This window comes from Artemia sp. Qi Xiang Cuo, chromosome 2 (assembly GCF_049724085.1).
Source record: "Artemia sp. Qi Xiang Cuo chromosome 2, ASM4972408v1, whole genome shotgun sequence".
Classification (NCBI taxonomy): Eukaryota; Metazoa; Arthropoda; class Branchiopoda; order Anostraca; family Artemiidae; genus Artemia; species Artemia sp. Qi Xiang Cuo.
Window position 1 is genome coordinate 29,512,522 of NC_142795.1, and position 20,132 is coordinate 29,532,653.

Consider the following 20,132-nt stretch of genomic DNA (forward strand, 5'->3'; position numbering starts at 1 on the left):
GGCTTTTAGTTTTTGTCGCTTATTTGGATCTCTTATCAAAGCTATACAAGTTATGACAAGATCGCACTATAAATTCCGATTAGCTTGACCACACAAACTAAAAAAGTAGATAATAGACGAGATAGGGTGATCCTTTACGGTATTGAACGGCCTTAAGAAGAAGCGCAAAACTGTGAATTTCGAAATTGAATATAAAAAAAGGCAAAACCATACTTCAATTAATTGTTTCTGGTCTAAAAAATTCTGGCCTAACTACGGCCAGAATAAAAATTCCTACCCATAAGAAAAATGTTAAACAGGAACCTAAAAACAATAAGATTTTATACATTTAGCGTAACTTCTGCAGAGAAATCTTGCAAAAAAAAAAAAAAAAAAAAAAAAAAAAAAAAAAAAATACGTTCCAGGACTATTGGTTTATTCCCAAAAAGACTGACTAAAGTGAGAATCTGAAAATTTTTTGTAGTTTTTTTAAATGTTTTTTTTTTTTACTTTTATTTTTATTATAATAAAGTGAAGGGCGCGGTTAATAAATACAAATAAATCATTTTTTTAAATAACAATAATTAAATTAAAAATTAAATAATAAACCAAAAAAATTAAAGCATAAATTATTAATCGATTAATAAATTGAAAATAATTTTGCTAATAAATGGAAATTTGTTTAAATTTGACATGCTAAAGTATGATAAATGTGTAAGAATTATTAACTCATTAAAATTAAAATCATTAAATTATAATAAGTGATAAAAATTAAATAATCTAAATAATAAACTAAAAAAATTAAAACATAAATTATTAATTAATTAATAAATTGAAAATAATTTTGTAACTACAAAGACTAACTAAAGTGAAAAATTTGCAAAATGGGTTGTGTTTGCCTAGAACTCACAGTTATTTCTTTAAAAAATCCGGCTTACATTAGAAAGACAAGCTATTTTTCTCTACTTTCAAGTAAATAAGTTTAAATCCTGTTTAAGTAAAGATACATACCATTCCTGACATTGCAGTTAGTTCCAACATATCTATGGCCTAGGCTCTCTGATCTCATCCTTGCTAGTAAAAATGAATCTTGACGAAGGCAGTTTTCAAATTCAATTTCGTATTGGCTAATGGTTCGTATGGGATTTGTAACGACAATATTTCGCTTGTTTTTGACTCGAACTACGGCCAGAATAAAAATTCCTACCCATAAGAAAAATGCTAAACAGGAACCTAGAAAACAATAAGATTTTATACATTTAATTCCCTTTTTACATGAAATAAAATTCCAGCAAATTCTGATGCGTATCCCAATACGAGTTTAATACTAAAAAATCATCAATTTGGCCCAAATACCATTTGCAAAGCAATATTTTAGCCCATTCAATATGCGTCAATGACAGAAAAAAACGGTCAGGCTTGTCAGAATGAATCTATAGCAAGTTGCGAAAATAGCTAAGTTCTTGAGAACGCGTCTGTTTAACAAAATTTCTTACCTTCCAAGGAAAGAAATTCTTAAAATTTTAAAATGGCACTTTTGCTGAAGCTTTTCATAGTGGATGAATCAAACAGACTAATTTGTTGAGTAAAAAACAAAAATTCACGGTAAAAAGAACATTTTCTAGTCATTAAAGACACAGGTAAAAAAAAAGTTTCTTAGTCAGAAAAGTGTCCTATTTTAAAAATGTTGCTTTAATTATTGAGACTGCAACCCTTACCCTAAGAATATTTAAATACGGGTATGTTCATATACTATTATACACTAATAGAACAGAAGCCTGTTCTGTCAGAGAAATCTTTTTGCACAGCGGAACAACAGACTTATTGCTCACCAATACTTTTAACCACTTAACACGAATCATTTTAGTTTCTGTTAATTTTGGGTCTCATTCATTCGTTTATATTGTTTTCTATTCATTTTTAGTTTGAATTAATTATTCATTTTAATTTAAATACATTGTAAGTTTCATGTGATCAATCTTTGGTGCATCTTAAGTTTGACTCATTATTTGACTTTATTTACGCTCGTTTTAGGTTTTATTTTCGTTGTTTACTTCTCTGAAAAGAACTGTTCCTTTTATATGATTCCTTCTAAATTAATTCTTTTGAAATTTTGAATTAATTTTTTAAAAGAAAAGACTTAATCAGATAATGTTAACCATTTGTAAGTTTGAACTTCTGAGACTATGTAGTAAGTAGTAAATTTATCAAAGAAACAAGAAGGCTCAAATAACAAGTCAGTTTCAAATCTTAGTTGAAATGATCAATTAGACATTACACTTTAAACAATATAGACAAAACCCAACTTTTTTTCTTTTATTTATGATGAAAATTCGCAAATATATTGAAACTACTAATTGTAAGTATCTCTTGACTTCTTTACTTTTTTAAACAATTCAAAAGTCTAGCGATCTGATTCTTGAATACATAACTTGACTCCTGAAACTTCACTTTAAAACGACCGAAAGCTAAGAATTTGATAAGCTGTATATAAAGTGGGTACGATACTCGGCTTCATCATAATACCCATTGCTATAAGTTTCAGTTTCTTGGAATATCGTTCTAGGCTTAGAAATACAACCCAGAAGTCAATCAAACTTACCCCCTGGTAGAATATTCATACTTTACACAAAAGGCTATAAAAACACTACAAACCATCGATTTAAATTTTTCCAGAAGGCCGAAGGTTAACAAAATATTGTCTAGAAAAGCTTCATAAATTTTGAGCATTAAAAATCTTTACATCAATTATTTTTTATCTTCACAAGAAGAATGTGATCACCCTCAAACCCTTGAAAAAACTATCTTAATTAGACAAAGCAGATATATTCAGCCTAATTCTCATAACAAAACCTTGGATCCCATAGTGACTTTAGTTTTTTTCCTTTGCCAATAGAAAGATAAGACCAATTTTTGACCTCAGCAAGACTTGGCCTATCAAACACAATAATTGCAGAACAGTTACTTACCTAAGACAATAATTGCAGTGCAGTTAAATACATAGAAGTCAGTGCTACTTAGCTGGCCTTGTTGAAGAAAGTTAGGAGAAATTTGGGCTAAAAGAAAGAACAAAATTACAATTAAAATATATAAACTATAAAATACAATTCAGAGCAACCAAAACCTAAATTGTATGTACCTTTGTTTCTTTACAGCAAAGCTCCTTGCGCCATGAACTGTTTTAAGATATGTGGCTAGTGTTGAAAATAACATTTAAGGAAAAAGACAAACGATACCATCAGTATCCTATAAAGACATAAAATATCTTTTGCGGGTTGTTTAGGTAATTTATTTTTAAAATTTAATCTTGAAGTTGAACGGAAAACATCCCATAAAAGGAAAAAAAACACTCATTAGTGAAGTATTTTCATTCTATTAAACATTCTATAGAGGCAATATTTCCGGAACTTCCTTTCCAACATTTTGTTTTTCCCTGCTTAAACCCATGAAAAAAAGCGTTTAGGATATACTAATGATAGTTCAGCCTTAGTTAAAGGTCCCAGACAGTAAAGATGTTCAAAATATACATCATTACATATTTAAGATATATGAAAGGTAAGGCAAACCTTTAGTAACACAAATAGTTACATCAAAATTTCAACTCTAGTCAACGTACGTCTGGAGAGTATTCTTATCAATATTTAAGGATCGTTGTTGAAAGATCCCATGTATCTGAATAAAAATTTTGAAGGAAGGTCATAAATGCCTCTCTGGAGGCTACAACTGTTGGAAGGAAGATTCAAATGGCAAAAATTGCCTGAAAAAACTTGTTTAAAAAGGGTGTGTTTCAAAATCGAGGAGGGGACAAAGCTATCTTGGGGAGGGGGAAATTCCCAATGCCTTTCCTCTTTAACATAGATTTAATGGGATTGAAAATCTGCTAGCGTCGATGAAATGCAGCGTTGCCCAAGAGAATTTAAGAAAATTCAAAGAGTCTCAGTTGTCTTTCTTTGCTTTACAACTGGGATTTCAACTGCTCGGAGATTAACCAGATTTTCAGGAGCATCATTTTATTTACATAAAAATTTACAAAAATAAGTGCCAAGGAACATTTCAGTTCGTTAGGTAAACTTCAACTACCAACACATATTTCTATATAAATAAACAAAAACAATATCCCCCGCTGATGGGTTAACAACACAGCATCAACACTAATTCTTATATCATTATTGCACTGCTAAAACAAAAAATAAATAAATAAAACAAAATCATAATTATTATTACAAAAATCTTTCAAATTTCCCCGGGAAATACTTCGGTCATGCTTACGCACGACCACTATTGGTAAATGACTCCAAGAACTCGGCAAAATGTGCCAAGCAGAAAACTGTGATCAAGTTGTTTCACACTGTGACCACTTTGTTCCTTTGTCTACAATTGGACCAAATGTCATGGAGTTTGGCACCGATGAGCAGCACATGTTTATCCTCTAGGACTGATTTGGCCGTTGCTGTTCTCTCTGGTCTGCTAGAGAGGGAACACACCTCCAGAGTTAGCTTGAGTCACGCCCTCTCGTGGTCTATTGACTGCTATTGTGGGTGATTTGAGTCATAGATGGCACTACTTAAACACAATGACTAGATATAAACAGTACAGACTGCTTTTAGCTTTAATCAGTTAATTTTTAACAGATACATTAAAAAGCAGAATTGCAATACTCCATATAAAATAAAAAAAAAAAATGAAAAATGGGGTTGATGTTCACTTCCCAAGAAAGAGAATCAGTAATATCTACTTTTTGAAATTAAATCTGTTGTATGTACATCAGATTTATTACCGCTAAGAGAGAAGGCCTTAATAATAATAAAGAGCCTTAAAAATAGAGGCTTACCATGTCCATAAATACTTAAGCAGCAAGCAGCAGAATCTGACAGAGCACAACTTGGGTCAATGGTCTGATTGCAGCATTTTACAAAAGGAATGCATTGTCCGTTTCCACAATTTATTCGCCCTGGACAACTAAATCTTCTATTGCAAGTAGATTCAGCCTCGTCAGATTCGTCCAAACAATGAGGGACTCCATCACACACAAAGCGTTCACTAACGCACTCTGAAGAATGGCATTTGAACTTATTGGGGTTTTCACAATAATTACCTACAATAAATTTTTTCTGATCAGCAAGCAATGTCAAGTTTTTCTCCATATACATAGAAGATTTCAAGTTTGTTCTATTGGTATTATTTCTATAGCTTGTTTGTTTATTTCAATAGTAAATAATCTCGCACGTATTTTTTAGGAACTTCAGGCTGTTAAAAAATACTTCTTCAGGCTGCTTCAGGCGTATTTCTTATAAAAGTGGGCTATAGTATCATATTATATATATATATATATATATATATAAAAATCAAGTTAATGCTTGCTCCACAAGAACAACAATCAGTGCTATTTACTTTTGTAGACATATTTGAAATTAAATATGTTGTATACACATCAGATTTATTACCAAAGCGAATAGATTTTGGCATAATTAAGCTTGTTATAACACGGTGAAAAAAAAATCAAAAAATCTGAGAGTCCCAGTTATGAACATACAGCACAAAAGTACTCGCTGAGCGGAAAGATTTTGGTATAATTCAGCTTTTTATTGAAAAGTGAAAAAAAACTCGCTTCGAATGCATGATATTAAAATTGGTGAATAGAAAAAAAAACATTGCTTTTACATCAACACATTATTTATAATAGTAATTTTTTTCGTAGCAAGGTACTTATTGAAGAAAGTAAAAAGAAAGAAAAAAAAAGAGAGGCGATATTATATCATAAGTTCAGTTTCACAAGCATTTTATTAAAACTTGTGAATCAAGAAAAATGTCATGGAAATAACACAAGCATATTGTTTAGAATGACATACGTGCTGTTTAAATTAATGAACTAAAAACCAAAACTCCGAAAAAAAAGAACAGCTCAAAATAAACTATCTAACTTTTGTACAGCGTATTCAAGCATCTAGTATAAATAATAATAACAATAACAGCAATAATAATAAAATGAGAAAAAGATAAAGAGGATACTTCTGGACAGTGAAGATACAATGTAAACACCTTGACCGAGACCTCCACTCAGCCTCAGTGCAAAAATAGAAAAATAAAAACAAATTGTAAAAAACAAACACTAAAATAAAAGAAGACCCTCTCCATGCAACGCCGAAAGAGTAACTGAATAAAAAAATCCGACACTGAATGACAATTCAAGTACTAAATGAGAGTTCATTTTATTTAATGTTTTTCAAAAGCTCATCGCTTTACATGTGGTAAGCGATGAGCTTTACGACGTAACGCTTTTTTTTAGCAGATTCAGATACTTTTTTTTTTATAAGAAATTGATTATATTATCATCAGGCAGCAACATTAATTTAAGCTTAACCTTTAGGTAAGATTTACCTCTAAAAATTGTATTAATTAGGATGTATATTATATATATGTATACAAATATATTTGAATAGCTTTGTAATTGATAAGAAAATTAATTAATTTAATATAGTTAAAATGTAATTAATAAATTTTAATCTCCATCTTAATTTTAATTATTATCTCCTTTTCATTATATCTATTTATCATCTGCGCTTAAGACTGGCGTTCACAAGCTTCGCAGACCTGAGAGCAAAAGTGTTCTACTGCTGGAAAACTCTTTCCAAGAAAAACATGATTAACGATTTTGACCCTTTCAATTTTCGACTTATAACTTTGAAAACTATTAAAAAATGAATCTATATCTCTACATACCAACCTAAGTTTGAACGTAAAAAAAATTATCTTCTCCTAAAGAGCACGAGAAGAAAAAGACCAAAGAAGTTGTAGGATAATTTCGCTCTCAAGTTCATTTCCCTTAGATAAAAGTATAGGATAAATTTGCCGAACGATAACATTTTTGATAGTTTTTTCTAAGTTTTTGATAACTTCAATTACATGGTTTTCAAGTTAATTAAAGAGGTACTAAAAACATGATGAAAAACACAGAAGAGCGTTCTTCTAAGAGGGCAAGACTTATATACCATCAAGTTTATGGCTGATTGTTGTTAGTTTTTTTTTTTTTTTTTTTTTTTTTTTTTTTTTTTTTTTATTGAATTGCTTGTTGTTAAGCAACATAGGGTCGTAACAAGTCTCCCCATACACCACTGAAAATAGCGAAAAAATTAGGTTAGTTGACAATCTTATCTAAAAAATGTTGGGTCTAACGGAATAAATCAATTTCGCCCTCAGGTCTCGGTATGTCCCGCTGAACTTAAATGGTTAAGCAAGTGCATGGCCCGAGACACATGTTAAGGCGTGGAAGTCTTATTAAATTTGAATACGATAACCACTTAAGGACTCAACTAAACTTGTTTCTTGAACAAATAATTTTTTTTTGTGCGTGATTTACTTAAATATCAATCTTAGTACTGTTCAATTATACCACAGAATCCTGATTGTTTGATTAAAATGTGCTTGTCTTTACTTTAAGTGGTTAAATTTTTTAGCCAGAGGAAAGAGTTACAGTCCTTAGGAGTCAGATTTACGTCAGATCCACTTCTTCAGGGTGTATGTATATGAACAAACTTGTTTCTCGAGAAAGCTCAATAAAGTGAGAATCGACCCGTAAGAGTCGAAATAAAAAAACAACAAACTTCTATATACAGTTAAGGAGTTATTGCTTCTAATAAGCTTCAAATAAAAAAAAGAACCGTGAATAACAATCTAGTAAAAATAACATAAATATGCGATGAATCATAAATTTCCTTCGAGTTCCCCTGAAGGTGTGGTTGTCTTTGAAAACATACAGATTTATAATGTTTGAACTTCGATTGATAGAAAGCGTTGCCAAATTTGACAAGTTGGTTTTGCTTTTTTATATTCACGGTTTAACATGGCAACACTGACGAAAATGTGATACTCTCCAGAAAATTTAATAAGAATAAAATGCTAGAAGAAAAATCTTGGGAGTATCGCAATTTTCAGATATGAACTGACCTAAGACGGGTCCGGGGGCCATTTTTATGCACATGGTACTTGAAGGCTAATGCCCTCTTGGCAGTTTGTAATATGTTGTTTGTTTTGCAGCTCCATGGTTTTAATCTTTCAATATAAGGGGGCAATTTTGTTATCATCTGACAGCTGAGATTCAGGTGTACCTATGTAGCAACTTACACTTTGAAATTTATTTGGCAATTTTTTAGACTGAAAAAAAAAACTTAAAAATTTTTGTAATGCTGCAAAAAACAGGAGAACTTTTCTACTGTTTAAACTCGTTGAGATCACTCTCAAAGAAAAAATTTAAATAGTGTCATAATTCAGCCTCGGTGTATGGACACATATGAAACTAGTCAATCCGATGATATAACCATCTTGTCCATTTGAGACCTTTTACATCTGTACAAGTGTCGCCTAATCTCATGTTTCACTCTCACCACGCCTGGAGCCTTAATCGTGACTAACCCCGCAAGTGAACGGGTTAGTTTGAGCAACTTTTAGTTTGAGCTTCTTCTTCTCTTAGTTTGAGCTACTTTCAGTTTGAGCTTCTTCAGATCCATCTTTTAATCTAACACGGTAGTACTAACCACTTACCAACTGGCTGAACAACTAAGTTAACTTTTCGTGTTTTAGTTGTCTCGCCAATATGAGCCCAGCAAACATAAGGACCAGAATGAGCATTAGAAATCTTTGGAATGCTTAGAAAGAGCAGTTGCCCATCACTACTTTGAATTCTTTTGATTTGAATGTCCCTGAAACAAATAAGAGGAGTTGAAGCAAATTTATGTGATAGCGAGAGAAACATACACAAGTGGGGCTCGGGACCCACCCCGCTCAATATCACAAGTCTCCCAGAATTTCTGGGCAATTCTCATTCAAACTATCAAGTAAAATATTTTTTTTTTTTTTATCCTTCGCCCAAAACTACATTCATGCCTTCGTGCTTGGATCGTGTTATCGATTTTTACAGGTCTATGTTTTAATTCTCTCTAACAAGGCTTTCGATAGGATCCCGTAAGAGTCGAAACAAACGAGTAGATAGGTGTAACCTTGCTTACACTATTTACACTAGGGGATATAATTGGGTCGTGTCAGTTAAACGGCTCAAAATTGGACTTAAGAAAAAAAAAACATTTTTGCATGCTGACCAATGGTCTGCTTAACGCAAGTACCAATGTCCTGATTCTCCACCTTCAACCGGATGTGCAATGCGTGGTTGGAGGTGAATCATCCGACACTTCTCGTGCTCCCCCCCCCCACATCCCTCCAGGTGGTAGGTACCCATTTAGGGTTGGGTCACACTGGCCGAGCTTAGAGTCACACCGCTAATTCCCGTTCAAAACTAAATAACTACCGACACCTGGACACGAGCCCTTGTCCTCGCGGACAAAGGATTTCAAGTCTAGCGCTCTAACCTCTCGGCTAGGGCGGCTCAAAAATTATTGATTAACTGTTATATATTTGAAATTTCGTTGATACACCCAGGATTGAACCGGGACGCCGTTGATTGGAAGGACGCCCTTAAGGGGTTTATAATGTTTAGAAAGAACATTAAAAGGCATATCAAGTGGTAGGCTAATCTTTTAGGTAGCGATTTAATTTTGAGATCTAGAATTACTAGGCTTCTAGTGAAACTTTTTACACTGGATTAAAAAAAAAATACTATAATTTTTCTACTAAACAGAGTTATCGCAATATTTTTTAAAGGTTTTTTTTTAGCGAGTTTCGAGTAGCCTACTTGTCTTTCTCGAAAAACAAAAATTATATTTTTAGAAAACTTTTTTAATATATTTTTAAGATAAGTACTAATATTTAAACATGTTTTATTCAGACTTGCAATCATACCGCAACATATTTTCGAAGATTTTCCTGTATGAAATATCAGAATTCCACAAATAAATTATAGCAAAAATGTGATTAAACTTTTGAATTTACAATACTAATTCTTAAACAACTATTCTTTTAAAGATACCACACCCAAAATTTACAAAAGATAATCACTGTTGCCCCCTCAGCGGCAACCTAGTAAAGAACGAGCCCTATCCCATACTAGCCATGAATTCAAAAACATGTTCTGAAAAAAAACTATCAAGTGAAGAAAAATTGGAATTTGAATCTAATTCGGGAATAGTAACTACTATTTCGATCAATATTAATGATTACAGCTTGTCGCGGAAATAAATTTATGGGAATTTCCTAAGAAAAGGCTGAAACCCCCCAAAAATGGTGTTAGATTAAAATGAAAACTGTACCATTGGAATTACCACAACCAAAAACATTGAGGGGAATTACAGACCCCGATATTAAGTATCGGAGTTGTGTTCTATCCCCCTTTATATGGATTATTTTGATGGACTTTGTCTTAAGGAGCACAGGAAATGCAATGGGAGACCACGGAATAAAATGGGGAGGAAAAAGTCTCCTGGACTTAGATTATGCTTATCATTTAAGCACCCTAGATGAAAGTGTGAGCAAAATGAACAAACTTTTAGAGGTTTTACGAGTTCAGGGTGCTAGAATAGGTTTGAAAATTAATGTTAAGATGACTAAGTCGCTAAGGCTAGGAATAAGTGAAGATGAAAAGGCGACATTGGGTAACAAAAAGATCAATCAAGTGGACAGCTTCACTTACCTTGGTAGTATTATTAGTAAAGATGATGGGAGCAGTGAAGATATTAAAATTAGAATAGGGAAGGCTCAGGGTGTTTTCTCACAGTTAAAAAAGTTTGGAAGAATAGGAAGATAAGTCTCCAAACCAAGATTAGAATATTAGAAGCTACAGTGATGACAGTGGTCAAATATGGCTCTGAAGCATGGGTACTCCGAAAAGCGGATGAAGATTTGCTAGATGCTTTCCAGAGAAATGGCTTACGGACTGTTCTGGGTACCCGGCTGACTGACTGTATTTCAAACAGTAGGCTGTACGAAAAATGTGGTTCAATCCCGCTTTCTAGGGCTATAATGAAAGAAAGATTGAGATGGCTAAGGCACTTTATGCGGATGAAGGATGACATGATTACCGAGGACTGTTCTTTTCGGCTAACCGTCTAGGGCTAAACGGAAAGCAGGTCGTCCTCATCTGGGGTAGGAGGATGCTATTAAGAAAGATTTAAAGGAAATGGGAACCTCCTGGGAGGGTGTAAAAAGGGAGGCTTTAAATAAATTGGGATGGAGGAGGAGCGTGCGCTGCTGTGTTGGCCTCAGGCGGCTTGGTGGTGCGGTGAGTTGTTAGTAGCAGTAGTAGTAGATATTAAGTATCAAGGACAATCACTTTTCCACATGGGAAGCAGCGATGTGTCTCCTTTTTTTGTTCTTGCTTTCTTTTTCCGTCATCGCGGGCTTTCTTTTTTTTGTCAGCAGCGGGTCGCTGACGCATCATAGAAAGATATTTAAGGGCTCATTTGAAAGGAAGTTGATAGATGCACAAAAATGATGTCATTTTCACTTGTTGATAGATACTATATCATCCATCCATCCATCTTATAGCAGAACTAAGATAAATAGTCATGAAACTTTAGGGGTGATCAAGATTTTTGGGTTGACTCGTGACGCACAATTTCGACAGGACTTGTATACAAAACGAGGGACTGAATTTGCTTGGACTCACAGGCGAACAAGTGACCTAAGCCTAATAAGTTTACCTGCTTAGAGCGTCAGGCATCATAAACTGCTTTGTTTTAGGATTGACATATGACCAAAAAGTCCCCTGGACTTGCAGGCGAACGCGGAAACCTATAGTTTTCCAAGTGTTTTGGTAAACGGCTTGGGCAAACGGCGGGAGTAGCTATGACTCTCAAATTGGACAAATACTTCTGTGATAGTTTTTGCAGAGACACGCCCGCATAGAGTCTCAGGCAGGTTGACCAAATTTTAGAATTGACACATGACCTTTAAGTCACTTGGAAAGGCTGACAAATAAGCGTCCAGTCCAAAGCCTAACACGGCTCGCCCGCCTGCCCAGAGTGTCGGGCCAGGTTTAGTACCCAATTCATAAGGCTCTTTACTATACTTTGGAATATTTTTAGTGGATACATTTTTTGAATCAGAAGAAAAGGCCCAAAACTTCGCTGGGTGTTTTCTAACCATGTCAAAACTAATGACAAAGCCTAATTCCAAACTTGATGCAATAGAGCACTTAGGATATTCAAAATAAAACTATGTGGATGAGATCTCTGTGTTAGAGAATCTTAGTGAAAATTCTAGGGAAAAGTTTGCAAATCGATAGGACGTCAATCGTTTTTTTCGAAACTAGAAAAGTGAAAATAATTCCCACTAGGGAGTTTGTATCAGATTGAGGCAGAGACGATGGCATTAAAATTTGAAAGAAAAGAATGTTAATGCAAAAACTGCAGCTAATCTGAAATTCTGACTTTCGTCTTTTAATTCCGCATTAGAGATTCTATCAGGAACCCAAGGATTTGTTTAAAGAACGGAAATAGGTTTTGAGTCTTTGCATAGCATTACATTGACCAGACATTTTTCAAACAGGGTTACTTATCAACAATCTATAATCCAAAGATCACTTTTGGATGACAGATCGTGGATGCTAGCAGGATGGATTACCCTGCTAGAAAAGGTAATGTACAACACCAGGAATCTAACCCTGGTTTGATCCAGAAAGCTATGTATAAAAGATTATGTCCTGTGTATCAAGTTCTAGAAGTAAGGAGGGCCCTTGATAATATAGAATAGCACTGCCTCCCTCCCCTCTAGAGCTAAGGCCTCCACAATATGCCCTGGCATGCTTGTTAATATGACACCTCATCTTCATTTTTTAAGGTTTTCTTTGGATTGTTACAGAGTATGTCTATTTTCATTATTAGATTAAAATTCGGCTAAATACAGTCAAATTCTAAATCTGACAAGTTTCCAGCCATCTTTATAACTGCTCATATTTTCTGCATGAAGCATTCAGATATGGCAATTGAAATTTACAGCAATTTCTCGTTTCGCATTTTGTTCGAAAACCATCAGCTTTTTCTTTTGGTAACAATATTTTAGTCATCTCAAAGTGGTTGTTGTCAACCAGAAAGGAAGAAGGAGTTCAGATACAGCCCGAAATCTAATTCCGGCAATAAGATTACGCGAAAGCATAGCATACAGAGGGAGAAGGTGCGAAGCTATGGCTGCATGGGCCAAAGGTCGCGAATAAGAAGATGGAAGCGACAAAAAACCAGTGAAGCCAGCAAGGGCGGATACAGGATTTTTGTTCGGGGGGGGGGGGGGTTACTAATTTTCGACTCAGTTTTCGACTAATTTTACTTATTTTTACCTAGGTTTTGCTAATTTTCGACTTATTTTCGACTCGGTAAAAAATTTCGGGGGGGGGGGTTCAAACCGGGTAACCTCCTCCCCCTGGATACGGCCTTGGAAACCAGCTATTTTACTAGTATCTACAGGCCTATAAAATCAAGTGTTCATTATGCACTTTTTGCTGGTTTTGGATTAAAGTGTATATGTTCCAGTACGATATGCCTCTGCTTCAACGCATCACTTAAAAATAAAAATAAAAGTGAAGTATAATACCGTTATGAGGAAATTTAACGTGACTTATTAAAATTTTTCAAGTAAAATTTTATCAATACTTCTTATGATAATGGATCTTGCTTTAATACATCTTGTAATTTCTAAATGGGCTAGGACATATATTTTCTTATTCTAAAGAATATTTCTTACTTTTCAGTTAGCTCAGGAGTATTCCAGTAGTGTGTTACTTCTAACGAGGATGGATTTTTCAATCCGGCAACACGACATGTCAAGTTTAAAGAGTCACCAAGTATTCCTTTAACATTCAGTGTTTCTACTTTAGATATGAAATGCATTGATCGAGTTCCTGGTTGAGGGTTCACAATCAGCGAAAAGTTTGTTACGCTTGAAGCTTCCAAGTCGGTCACTTCGGCTGAAACATGAGAAAAAGTTATTCAACCCAAATATGAGCCTGGTAGACATCTTACCTATGCCTCTCGAATTCCATTCAGCTATATACTGTACATAATTATTTTCAAGTTTTATTTGACTGGATTGATTCATTTTAGGCTTCATAACTTACCTACAGTGGTGTATAGTTGCGCAACAAACATTGGCAGGGCAGGGGGAGAAGAGGTTAATGGATGTCAAAGTGGAAGACTTTCGGAGTACCGATGGGGGGGGGAGCAATTATTCCCTAGATTATATTGCCCCCCCCCCCTATATTTTGAAAAATACCTTTTTCTGTATTTTCATTGAAAACATAGCCGTAAACAAAAATCCCCCCCCCCCCCACCGAGATTTTATAAAACACTTTTTAGAAAAATTTTGGAAAAAGATCCTCCCCTCGTCTAAATTTTTAAGAATAGTCCCGTTGTCTATGGGTGGGGTTGGGAGGCCTGAAGTCTTAAAAAGTATATTTTGAGGCCAAATGTTTTAACTGTCAGTAACATCGGATAAACATCCAGGGAGGTACTGGGTGGGAGATACGCTTCATTCTCTTTTTATTTCAAGGAATATATATAGAGTAAGTCCACAATATTGTCGTTCCGAAGCTACACCTCCCTTCTTATTGTATCATATCTTAAGTATAGCACAAAATTTAACATTAATATGAAGCGCGTCCCTCGAAAAGGATTTGAACTATCAAAATTCGTTTTGAAATTTTTATTTATATATCAATTTCCTATACTTTTTACAAGATTATAGTAGTATAATGGAATCAAAACAGAACAAAAATTATAGGAAAAGGTTTCTTTTGAAATAGTAAAATTAAATTGAAAGTCATAAATATGATAATTCTAAAAATAATATATTTATTGAAAATTTGATTAACAGTATGATTTTCATCTTTCTCTGGCTGTTGATATTTTATATATTAAGAAAAATGTTCATAATACATACATTATTCAGTAAAACGCATTTACATACGCCTCTTAGAGGCTTCAAGGAAGTGGTAACCCAGTCTTATTAGTAAAATCTTTAACAGCATTGAGAATTGCTTTTTTGTTGCTGTTGATGTTATGAGATTTAAGAAAATCCCTATCTGAAATACAAAAAAGTTCTCAGAAAGCACAAATAACACGATAGCTTTTAGTGGGCTTAAGAAGACAGTAGTCCTACGCTTGTTTGTGTGTTTTTTTTACTCAGTTATTCATTTTGTTTCTGTTTATTATGCGTTACATCTGTTCATTCTGAGTAAATCATTCTTGTTTTATTTTTGAAATATTATATATCTTATTCTGCCCATTTAGCTTGAAAGCTGCATAAGCTTCGTTTTTAGTATTTGACTCGACGTGACTCACTGATATCTAAAAAGAAAATGAAAGAAAAAGCAACTCAGAGAAACTTAAAAAAGAAAATATATTGTCAGATATATTCAGTTATTTATTTATTTGCCTATATTTTTTTTTAATTATTTTTTATATATATAGGTTATAGTTTATCTATTTTTGGTTTATTTATAATAGTTTTAATTTAATAGTCGAGGTTAATGTAAATAGTTGAGTTAATAAGTAAGTAGTTACGTGGACTTTCGCGCGATCGCAAACCTTCATAGGTTTTCTCCAGCGTGAAAGTGTTGTTTAATTTATTGATTTGTTCATGAATGTGGATTAATAAACTTACGAACTTACTTAAGATATCATAATTACGAAACGAAACTGTCAACAACCTCTTTTTTCTTTTCTTTTTTCAAAAAGAGTGCATGTAGTTGATGAAGATGGTGTTTTGACTCCTATTGTTCTAGTTGTTTAGGAGGCTGGACATTCAGAATGAAACAGATTAGCCTTATAACAGCATTGTATTGACGCTAATTATCCAAATCAGTTTTTTATTGGGTTTAGATCTATAATCACTGTCAATATTGCTGGCCTACATAACAACCTCAATGGTGGTTTAACTACCTTATTTCACTTCATATTCTAATTGAATAGTTCACTCGTAAATCCTAACATTGGTAATACAATAACTTTCCTTAATACCTTAGAGAAGTTCAGAAACTATTAAACCCTTTATAGCTATAAAGCAGCCACTGTAAGTCCCAAACTCTATCAGAGAAGCTATGCGGCATAGCAGTGGCATATCAACTCTATCATAGCGGCATAGCATCGAATTAAAAATAATTAGAAAGAGGAGGTCTGTCCAATTTCTTGAGAAATACGCTGAAAAATGAAGACAAATATAAGAACTAGAGTTATGGTGGCTACTTTATAACTACCAACTTACTAATCTCATGACTCAAAAATAAAAAAATTAACCAGCTTGATTGTTGCCCGATTTCACCAACAATATGTACCATAGAATCCTTGTTGAATAAGGAAGAGGAATGTTCATGAGTCACGGCAGGCAAAACAGATTGTCGTTTTCGTTTTTTTTTTTTTCTCGTATCTTCTGAGACCTTGGTTCATTCCTCCGTTTTTTTTAACCAAACCATTTCTCTTAAGGCCTGCAAAGAAAGGAGAAAAGGGACTCTGAGGGGAGTTCGCATATCTCCTCTTGGAATTAGCAGGGGAATCAAATGAAATATGAAACATGGCTGACTATTATGTAGCTGTGAAGGTCAAAATTGTAGTAGCATTTCAAATAATTTACTAAAATGTAAAATATATATCTCCTCTAGTGCAAAACGATATCATCGATAGTCGGGACAATGGCATTTGTGAAACAATTTTGAATAGAACAAAGACTGTGAAGTTTTTTTTTTATAAGGGCCAATGAAACGAGTGACATAACTTCAAAAGGACCAGCTGTTCTTCTCATATTCTTCAATCATGATAAAATAAGCTAGTAACGGTAGGTGTGATAACAATATTCATATGACTTGACGTTTGTATTTATATATCATCTTTGTCGTATACTTTGGATAGAGTTCAGATTAGACATGAACAAATCAGCTGGAATTGGCTTTGATGAAAGTAGAAACATGTCCAGTTTGTACAAGGGCGCTCAAGCAGTGATATGAAAGCAGTATCAACTTGAAATTTACATGCATTGTATTTCACATTGTTTAAACCTTGCACAAGTTAAGACCTCCAGACTGAATTTAATTCAAATAATACATGGGCGCTCGCAAAAAGTCGTTGTTTTTTTCCTTCGCTCAAACGAACTAACTCATCAGCTTTTGCACTGCCATCCTTTCTGCCGGTTACAAAAAGCAAAAGCTTTTTTGCTCAACCAGTCTGAATCAGGTCTAATGGCGAAAGCCAACTCCTTAGTAGCAGCCATAATCAAGTTTAGCTTCACTTTCTCTCTGATTCTTGTTGAAAAAGTAAGTTCGGTTCTACTTTCAACATACATTTGTGTGCAGAAGGTAAACTTGGATCTTCTTACCTGCTGTGAGAATATCAATCTATGGAAGTTTGCATTAAAAGTACAAGTGGAAGCGGATTTTCATTCTACTTATTGAAAAGCATCCAAAACATCTAATAATGTTGGGACACTTGCCGTAATACCCATAAACAATCTTAGGTCATTCTCTTCTTTAGATTAATTAAAAAAAACTTTTTCCACAAAATAAGTTTTTCAAAGAAAAGTAAAAATCTCCATTAAACCAAAAATGAGCAAAAATAAAATCAAATAATCTACCAAGCGTGAAACTACCACAAATCAGCATCGATAAATAAATGAAACCCAAAACGAACAGAAATTACAATAAATAACCGAGTCAAACTCAAAACGAGCAGAAATTAACATGAGTAGGGCTTAAAACCCCTATGCCTTCCCAAGGCCAGAACAAAATTTGCACTTACTGAAAAAAATATAAATGTTTTTACTTTCATAACTTTAATAAATCAAATAATATTAACATTTTGGTTACTAAATATCAGTATATAGATATTGAACTAACAATTCACATTCATTTGTATTTTTTCAGTAAAGTGCAAATTATGTTCTGGCCTTGGGAAGGCATAGGGGTTTTGAGCCCTACTCATGTTAATTTCTGCTCGTTTTGAGTTTGACACGGTTATTTATTGCAATTTCTGTTCGCTTTGGGCCTGTTATTTGTAAACTGGAGAAAAGTTTTCAACGATTTTTAACAACATACACCCTTTTAAAAATCGGGACACAAATAGTAGTGTTTAATTTAGTTTCATACCTCCTTTTGTTAACCTGAAATAGAAAAACTGATACCATTCGCAAAAAAAAATCTGTTTACTTTCTTTGATAGCTTGGATACACTTACGCTATTTTAATTTGGTTAAATTTTAAGAATAGAAGTAGCCCCGAAAGTTTGAACATAATACTCTCAGTCGTTCTTGGGATACTACAGAGATGCCTTATTGGGAATTAGCATTAACACAGAGCATTTTAATTTAATCTTAAGGCAACATTTAGTTTTCAAACATAATGGGCAAATGGGAAGGTGGGCGTGGGAGGGGGACTAGTTGTCCTCCAATCACTTTCGACTATTAAAAAGGGCATTGAACTGAAAGTACTGAAGGTACTTTGAACTCAAAGTACCTTTTTTTTCCTTTATTTCGCAATAAATTGCCTTATTAGGATACTGCTGAGATACCTTATTGGGAATTAGCATTAACATAGTGCATTTTGATTTAATCTTAAGGCAACATTTAGTTTTTAAACATAATGGGCAAATGGGAAGGTGGGCGTGGGAGGGGGACTAGTTGTCCTCCAATCACTTTCGACTATTAAAAAGGGCATTAAACGGGGTGACTTTGAACTAAAAGTACCTTTTTTTTCCTTTATTTCGCAATAAATTTTGTAAATGGTAACATAAAAACCTAGAAACACATTTCCATATGTATTTCTGACCGCTGAAGAGGGTGGACGTTAGGGATTTTTTCTATTTTTTTTTTTTAAATGGTGTTCAAAGTTACCCACACTTCGTCCAACTTTGAACGACGTTATGTAATTTTATGTACTGTTCATGTTTCCTAATTTGTTCAAAGTTGGCCATGCTTTCGGTAAGTTTGAACAACCACTTATTTACAAACTTTTTCCTCTAAGATTCAATGTAAAACAAAATCACTTATATTGAACAAAATTAAAAAGAAATACCGAAAATTAGACTAAGATTATGTCAAAAAACAGAACCTGCAGAAAAATCCCGGAAAACTGGGGGCTAGAATTTGTGTTCTTTGCAAAGTTTTTTGTATGACTTTGTAACTTCACGGTGCCCTGCAATTTGGAAGGTGTCATGTCCTTTTCGAACGAGTGGTCCAGCGAAAACCTGTCTTTCTTCAACAACACTGACATCACCTTTCTTAGGCCAGTTGTAACTGAAGTCAGCATTGCTCACACGTTCCATAAATTTGAACTTCACCATCCCCTCATCTGGTAAGTCTTCTGTTCGTCCAATGTAGAAATCTTTCTCCTAGAACACAGCATAGAAGTCAGACAGTTTAATTGGGAGACCTGAGTCCTTCTTAAAAGTAGAATTGTTACCACCCTCATGTTCACTGTTCTGGCCTTCATCCCAACTAAGTTCACTGGAATCGTCGCACAGTTTTTCTGGCAAATTGTCTGATGCGTCGTCAGATGAGCAGTCAAGATTCAGGACTTCTCGTAACTTTTTTCCAGCTCCCTTTCCTTTATTCGGCTTCATTTTAACTTTGCCAGATTTCACTTCACTCGTCCTTGAATCCTCAAGATCTTCATCTTCTCTGTCGCTCGATTCAGCTAGTGATTTTCCGGGAGCCTTGTTAAGCTTTGTTCGCTTACGCGACACAGTACCAACAGTGACAAACCGCCTTTTTTCAAAGGAAGTTATGACAGAATCACCAACTGCCTCAAAGATTTCGTCATTTGATTGCCTATTGGGAATCTTTTCGATGCAACGCTTTCTGTTAAAGCATGCCGTGAACCCATTTTGAAGGTTGACATTGTCATCCTGCGCCAGCTCATCCCAGAGGAGCTTCAATAGCTTTGAAAACACCTCCTTTCGGACTGAGTTTTCGTCAGGGTTTTGCATCTTGTATTCTTCGAGGGTTCTTCTCCAGATTCGTTTAGTCAGCCCAAAGAATGAAGACTATTCTTTTCAATATTTTACGTATTTTATAAGATTTCAATAAAAACTTGTATGCCCCCAGGGCATAACTTATAACCCTTGCCCTGAAGACTGTGGGGGGAGTATCCTGATCAAAGGTATAATTTCCTGAACTTTAAACTGCGTGGAGCAAAATGGCTATCTAAAAATTTTGATTGGATATGTTTGGAGAAATGGTGGGCGTGGAAGGGGTGTTAGTCGCTCTTCAATCACTTTTAACTATTAAAAATGGACC

General features: G+C 34.2%; 1 protein-coding gene across 1 annotated transcript in view; it reads right to left on the reverse strand.

Annotated features, from left to right (window-relative positions):
• LOC148955107 (uncharacterized) overlaps window positions 1-20,132 on the reverse strand; it is an 85,358-nt gene that overhangs the window by 5,971 nt on the left and 59,255 nt on the right. The window contains exons 2-6 of the mRNA XM_089108061.1: window positions 13,600-13,822; window positions 8,518-8,675; window positions 4,811-5,074; window positions 2,949-3,035; window positions 991-1,212 (exon numbers count right to left, since the gene is read on the reverse strand). Coding sequence (XP_088964187.1) covers window positions 991-1,212; window positions 2,949-3,035; window positions 4,811-5,074; window positions 8,518-8,675; window positions 13,600-13,822 — 954 coding nt within the window. The remainder of the gene's footprint in view (window positions 1-990; window positions 1,213-2,948; window positions 3,036-4,810; window positions 5,075-8,517; window positions 8,676-13,599; window positions 13,823-20,132) is intronic.